The sequence below is a fragment of the Echinops telfairi genome, unplaced genomic scaffold (genome assembly GCF_000313985.2).
Source record: "Echinops telfairi isolate 266 unplaced genomic scaffold, ASM31398v2 ScPeMD7_2573;HRSCAF=3158, whole genome shotgun sequence".
NCBI classification, from domain to species: domain Eukaryota; kingdom Metazoa; phylum Chordata; class Mammalia; order Afrosoricida; family Tenrecidae; genus Echinops; species Echinops telfairi.
Window position 1 is genome coordinate 17051090 of NW_022106471.1, and position 7119 is coordinate 17058208.

Sequence of the window (7119 nt, forward strand, 5' to 3'; positions counted from 1 at the left end):
CATTCATTATCCACACAGGGAATGAGTGAACGCCCACCCCAATCGTCCTCTGAGCCCATCACTGGCTCGGGGACTGGATAGGAGTGCATCTTACTCTAGCCGGGCAGGAAGCAGGGGTGAGGCCGGGCGGGCTAGCTCGTCTACCACATAATATGTATTTTCTGTGTGGGTGCATACACGTGTACAGTCACCGAACACCTCCTACCCCTCCTCTGTGTGTGCACAGAGATCCACTGACCACCTCCTATGTCCTCTGTGTGTATAGAGTAACAATGTGCCTTATCTCCTCCCCAGTGCAGATTCACTGACTACCTCCTCCCTCCTCCATGTGTACAGAGATCCACGTGTACGGTCACTGACTACCTCCGACCCCCTCTGCATGCACAGTCACTGAACACGCCCTACCTCCTCAGATGCATAGTGCTTCCGTGCCAGCAGGGACTTCCCAAGTTCGATGCAGGTTGTGAAACTGTCATTCCGAGCATCAATTTCAGCTTTGATGCCTTGATGATTATTCATCAGCAGTTCAACAGATGACACATCCCTAAAATTAGACAATTTCCTTTAGGGAACCAAGCTTTCAGAGGCACGCTGCTCTGAAAACGTAGGTAATGTGCAGGGGGATGCCCTGCAGCCTCACCAGCCCCAGTCGTGGCTCACAGGCTGGGCCACGGGGGCAGACACGCACACGCGTGCAGTGCAGCTGGGGGCTGCGACGTGCCACGTGCGCAGGACCAAGCACAAGGCCTCCTCTTCGTGGTACCTGCTTCACCGCACGGGGTTGCTAGGCAGGCAGCCAGAACCCCCTGGCTTTCCCCTCAGACCACTGCCTGTGTTGGACCGAGGCCCCTAAGGAGCAGCAGGTGTGGCCGACAGCCTGCCGACTGATGCAGTCCCTGCAGCGCCAGGCTCACGGGTGGGCCGGGGGTGGGGGCTTGACGGGCGTCCATCAGGCAGAAGTGTTTCTCCCCTAACCCCCCAGCCCCGCAGTCCCAGCTGCTCTGGATACCCTTTGCCACAGTGCCGTTACCGTGGCTTCTCCTGGGCCTCGATCTGGCGGATGACGTCCTCCATCCACAGCATGAGGTCGCGCACCAGGCTGAAGAAGCGGAACTTGTCGCCCGTATCCACCAGCCGCAGCCTGCGGCCCTCGCAGGCGTCCAGCAGGGCCTTCCAGGCCTCCAGGACCTCCTTCTCTCGCTTCTGGATGTCGTCTGCCTTGTCACCTGCGTAGGCTGCCTGCAGACGCGCTGCGTCCTCCTGCAGCTGCCGCACCTGTGGCCACCACCACGGGAGACAGGCGGTGAGGCCACTGCAGCCCGGTCCCTGTCACCCACTCCCTACACACAGGGCCCAGTGCCCATCACCCACTCCCCACACACAGGGCCCCAGTGCCCATCATCCACTCCCCCCAAACAGGGCCCAGTCCCCATCATTATATTTTTTAGGGGTGGGTGGGGGTAGCAAACACATGGAAGACTTCGTTTTCTCTCTTGCAGGCAGGAAAATCGGGCCCTAGTTGACAGAAAATATCTTGGAAAAGATCGCCAGGATTGGTTAACTAACCAACACAGACTCTTGCGGGGAGGGCCTGTGACTGTGCCGGCTCACACACTTGTTTCTACTTCAGTCATGAGGCCACGGGCCTAACACACATGGTGCAGGTAGCACTGATGGACCCAGGCGGAGCCAGGTGGTTGTGTGCCTTGTTTCCCTTGGGCAACCCGCCCCCTCCCTCTAGGCCCGTGCTGGAGAAGCCGGGCAGCTGAGGGCAGGTGCTAAGAGCCCTGTCTCGAGGGGAGGGCCGGCCACCCACCTGCGTGCCCAGGGCCTGGATGTCGTGCTCGAAGGTGGTGTGCAGCCTCTGCAGGGCCTCCACCGTGTTCTGGTCTCGCCCGAGCTCCTCGGGGAGCTTCTTGTGTTTGTCCTGCACACGCCCAAAGACCTCCTTGGCGTCGTGGTAGAACTTGTGCAGCTCGTAGGAGGCAGCGAGGATCTGCGTCCGCGTGTCGATGAGCTCCAGCAGGTCAGCCCAGGCCTCGTTCAGGCCGTCCTTCCACTCGGCGACGGTGGCCGCGTCCGAATGCCCCGAGTTGATGAGCTCGTCTGCCAGCTGGTTGACCGTGTCCACACGCTCTTGCCCGATATTGCCGGTGTCTCGGGCAAATTCCCGGAACCGTTCTTGCAGCATCTGCAGAGGGGGGACGCAGGGAGGAAGCACGCAGCTGCCGTGAGAAGGGTGTTTCTGCTTGGACAGGACTCTGTTTGGACAGAAACTGCCTCCAGCAGCAGGAGATGGAAGCACACGTCAGGAGTAGCTCTGAGGCCGCCACTGACCTGCTCACGAGAAGGCACCCCTCGCTCCCCATCCTTTCCACACTGGGGGAGAAGCGGGGAGACCGATGGAAAGGTAATCAGCTCAACTCAGAGTTGGCGAGCGATAACACTTCCTGGCTCAAACCTTAACCCTTGTGCCGAGTGCAGGGTGTTTAGCTGCTCACAGACCGAGGATGCACATGGCCTGGTACCTGTGGCCCTGTTTGCCTGGTGTTGGCAGGTAACAGGAACCTGGTGCACTTCGTGACGTTCAGCCCCTGGCTCAAGGGATGGGCCTGCCTCCTACACAAGCGGGCACCTTGGAAGGCTGGTCTGCTTTCCCTGGCTCTGAGACCTGCGTGGGTACTCATCTCCCACTCTCCGGACTATGCCAACCTGGGGGTCAAGGAGCTAGCACCTGACCTGGCAACCTGGGAGCCACTAGTCTCTCCAGTCACACGTCTGACCCGCTGACCACGAGCTTGTCCACCTCTGTGGTCAGCAGCCTGTGGTCTGTTTGCCTATCTTGGGCTCACCAGGCCCTGCAGCTATTTGAGCCAGGAGAAGTTCAGCTTGCCACCCGACCACAGGCGCGGAACCGGACAGGGCTCAGGCAGCACCCTCGTGCACACTTGCCGTGACATGCTCGTAGTCCTGGCCCAGCTCGTGGGACCCGGCCACCACCTCCCGCTCGGCAATCCACTGCTCCAGGTCGTCCACCTCGCGGTTGAGCTGGAAGAGCCGGTGCCGTTCGTCCAGCTTGCCCCGCCTCTCCTCGGCCAGGTCCTTCAGGCCAGCGTAGAGTTTGTCCACCTTCGACTGCCGCATGCTGATGCGCTCGCTGCAAGAGGCCGGGCATGGGGACAAGTGGGACGGAGGAGGCGCCCGGCCAACCCGCTCCCCGAGAGCCATACTCTGAAACCGGCCCTCAACGCCAAGGACAGGGGAACTGCGCACACGCGGCCAGCCCAGGGAGGGACCCCGACTTTCTGCCCCTCACTTGGGTGGGCATGGCTCCATGTGTTAGTGGCCGCCCCAGCCCCACCCCTGTCACAGGCACACTTCTGTTTGGGAAACCACAGTGACAAGTGCTCCCTCGTGCCTGACCCCGGAGACGAGGGGGCCACTTCCCAGGAATACTGGCCATGGACACCCCCAGGACCTTCCCGGTCGGTCACCCAGCAGCCCTGGGCCCAACTGACCTCATCTCCAGCAGCTCACTGTGGCTAGCACTAACCCAAGAGCCAGGTGGGTTTTCCTGTCTGACCCACCACCGACCACATACATTCACCTCTGCCAGGGGCTGGGAAGGGCATCAATCCAGGCACTCCCTCTCCCACACATCTGGTCTGCCTCCCTCCTCCCAGACCCGGTCTGCCCGTGAGCTGCTCTCCTGAACAGGGGCCCGTCTAGCGCAGGAGCAAGTGCTCAGAGAACAGGCTCGGTGCAGGCGGTGTGGACTCTGACTCCCGTCTGGCCAACTTCTGACAGGGCTGCACCCAAGAGGAGGGTGTGAGCCTCAGAGCAGCCTCCCAACGCGGTCAATGGTTCACCCACTGGGCCCGCTTTCCAAAGACTCCCCACGTGCCAACTCGCCCAGCACCCAATGGCCCAGAGGAGCCCCTTTCTGGGTATAGGGCTAGCGTGCACCCCACGCACCTTTCGGGGTGGCTGTCGGCCACCAAGGCCCGGCTGGTCGTGGAGAGCTGGTGCACCGTCTCCGCGTAGTCCTCCACAGCCTGCTCCAGAATCTGGTGCTTCTTCAGCATGGAGACAGCACTCTGCTCATCCTGCGGACGGAGGGGCCGTCACCTGGGGCCCGCAGCCCAGGACACGGCCGGCAGGGACATGTGGCAGCCTGGGACACAGAAACCTCTCGCAAGCACCCACGGGGAGGAATCCCAGAGCCTTCTTCACAAGAGGGTGGGCTGCCGGGCACCCTAGGCATCCTGCTGGCCAACAGCCCCACCAGTGTGCTGCGGCCTTAGAGCACGTTTCAAGTACTCAGAAGCGGCCTGGCACCCTGCAGTCTATGTGAGCTCTAACTTGAGAGTAAGGGCAGCAGCAGCAAGCCCGGCTCGCTGCCATGGGGTCTGCGCTGACTCAGCCACCCCGTGGGTTTCCGAGACACTCACTGCCCTCGGTTCTCGAAGCCCAGTCTCTCCGCAGAGCTGCTGGTGGCCTTTAACTGCAGACCATGTGATCGCAACCCGACGCGTTGCACCACCACCACCAGGGCTCCTCGGAGAGTAAGCAGTACCTCACACATGTCCATCTAGGAAACTAGGGAGAGAGGCAGGGAGACGCCCCTGGCTGACAGGTGAAGCCGGCAAGCAGACAGTTCAAAACAGCTAAGCACTGAACCACCAACCGCAAGGCTGCTGCTCTGCCCACCCCGGGGCTGTCGCGACATGAAGCCCTGGTGGTCTTCTTCCAAAAGGAGCCACCCTGGGTCATTGTGGGGTGGAGCCGACTTCGTGCCACAAGGGTGGGCTCAGATAAGAGCACGGGCGTGGTGTGACAGGGACAGTAAGCAAAGGGGGCCCGGAGGAAGGGAGGAGGTGACATGCATGAGCGCAGTGTCAGCCACAGACCAGGACCCAGACTCGAACCCGGCGCTCTGGGGGAGACGGCGGCGGGATGCCAGATACACGCCCTTGTCCAGGCGGGGCCCCTCACCTTGGCCTTTTCCTCAGACATCATGTAGAGCTCCTGCTCACTCATCCAGGCCTCCGCCTCAGCTGCGTCGAAGTAGTACTGCTGGGCCTTGTGAGATTCCTCCAGGCGCCGGTGGCGCTGCCCCGTCTCCTCCATGAGCAGCCCCCACAGCTGCTGCAGGTCGGCCAGCCTCTGCCGGATCGCCTCAGCGTGCACGCTGCCATCCGTGACCATGTGCTGGCTCCGCTCCAAGATGTCGTCGATGCGCGGCTGGTGGCCCTGGATCTCCTTCTGGAGGGTCTGGGGGGAGGGACAAGCACATGCGGGCTCTGCAGTGGGTCTAGCGCGGGCCCCCAGCACACCCCACACGATCACTTACCTGGTTTTTCTTTATCAACAGCTGCACGGTCTGCAGGTTGTGGCCGTGGTCTGTGGAAGTTGCCAAAGGCATCCTCTCTCCAACCCACAGCTGGAAGGGATGACGGACAGGTGGTCAGAGGACGGCGGGGCCAGCAACAGCCTTCCTTCCTCTGTTCCCAGCGGAGGCTCAATGGGAGTCCCCCCTTCCTTTGACTCAGCTTCTGGAAACGCTTGGGAGGTGGGTGGGCTGGTGTCCTACAGTCTCTTTAGAAAACCAGTGAGAGCAATGGAGGTGTGTTCGTGCAAGTGGAAACCAGTACGTGGGCCGCTGGGTCGTTTCCAACTCAGCACAGATCCCGCGTGTCAGGACAGACCGTGTGCCAGGACAAACCCGTGCCGCCTGGTCCTCAGGGCAGTGTGTGGGGAGGAGACTGGCAGGTGCTGCTTCAGCAGCGGGGCCTGGGGTGCGGGTGTGGTGTGGCCACTCACGATCTCGTCCTCCACGTCCCGGTTGAACTGGTGGACCTCCTTAGAGGCCAGCAGGTTGTGCTTCCTCTCGCTCAGGGGCTCCAACAGCTCCTGGAACTTGCTCTGCACGGTGAGGCGCCTGCTGTCCACCTCATCGGAGCTCTTGCCCTCGCGGCTCAGGGCCTGCGCCTGGCTCTGCAGCTCCTCGATCTCCTTCTTGCGCACCTCCATCTGGTTCTCCAGCATCTGGGGGCACAGGCAGGCTCACACACGGCAGGGGCGCGTGTCCCACTGTGCACAGCCCGAGAACTGGATCTAACACCTGCTGCACCACCAATGCCCTGCACCCCCAACAGCTGCCTGCTTCTCAAACTTGGGAGTCTTCATCTCTAAGTTACCTAGGGCCCCAGGAGGACACATCAGCGGACAGCAGGAAAGACAGGGAAAGGACAGCCTTCACCCTCTGCCTGCCTACACCGTCCATCCAGGGATGTTCCCTTAGGGAAGGAGGTCAGAGAGCCAAGTCCACTCCCACCTGTTCCTGGCTGGCTGGCTGACCACTTACAAACCATTAGCTTCCGTGAAGAAGACACATACCGGTGTCAAGGGGTGCCCCACCCAGGATTCCCCACTGGGAGCCCGCCAGCTCAGACTGCCTTCTGCAGCCAGGCAGCCACGGGGGCAAACCCAGCCGGGGAGCCCCTTGAGCACCCTGCTCCTGACTTGCTCTCGACCTCCCGGGACCCGGCTCTCACAAGAACCCGTGTCCCTACAGCTTTTCGGGCATGCTGTAAGAACAACACTGTTAAAATTCCCTTGTAAAGTGCCCCGAATAAGCTGGGTGTCTAACCGCCGCATAGCTAGATGTTCAAAAGCCAGGCGTGGGAGTAAGACCACTCTCCTCCATGCCAAACATACGCTCAGGAACAAGGACACTGGCTGAACTGTCCACGACGATGCCCACCCACGAGGAAAGCAACTACAAGTCCTGGCCACAGACGGACGGACAGCTCACGCTCTGGGACACTGGCGCGGCTGTGGGGAGCACAGGGACGGCCCCCCGCTTGCCTGCTGCTTCTTCAGCAGGATGTTGACGCTGGTGAGGTCCTTGCCGAAGTCGTCTGACTGGATCTGGCTCTGCAGGCCGTGCAGCCACTTGTCCAAGTCTGCGCAGCTCTGCGTGAACAGCTCAGCCTTGTTGGCATCAAACAGCCGCTGGGCCTTGGTCTGGGTGGTGGATTCCAGGACTTCCCACATCTTACGCAAGCCCGCGAGTTTCTCCATCACCACGGCCTCCGTCTCAGGCTTCTCAGAGAT

General features: G+C 61.4%; 1 protein-coding gene across 1 annotated transcript in view; it reads right to left on the reverse strand.

Annotated features, from left to right (window-relative positions):
* The window catches only part of SPTBN1 (spectrin beta, non-erythrocytic 1), a 127758-nt gene that overhangs the window by 9363 nt on the left and 111276 nt on the right, over positions 1–7119 (reverse strand). Inside the window, exons 19-27 of the mRNA XM_030886672.2 lie at positions 6871–7119; positions 5824–6048; positions 5354–5443; positions 4996–5274; positions 3976–4106; positions 2953–3157; positions 1817–2191; positions 1031–1275; positions 406–544 (exon numbers count right to left, since the gene is read on the reverse strand). The exon at positions 6871–7119 is cut by the window's right edge and continues 10 nt beyond it. Of these exons, the coding sequence (XP_030742532.1) occupies positions 406–544; positions 1031–1275; positions 1817–2191; positions 2953–3157; positions 3976–4106; positions 4996–5274; positions 5354–5443; positions 5824–6048; positions 6871–7119 (1938 nt within the window). The remainder of the gene's footprint in view (positions 1–405; positions 545–1030; positions 1276–1816; positions 2192–2952; positions 3158–3975; positions 4107–4995; positions 5275–5353; positions 5444–5823; positions 6049–6870) is intronic.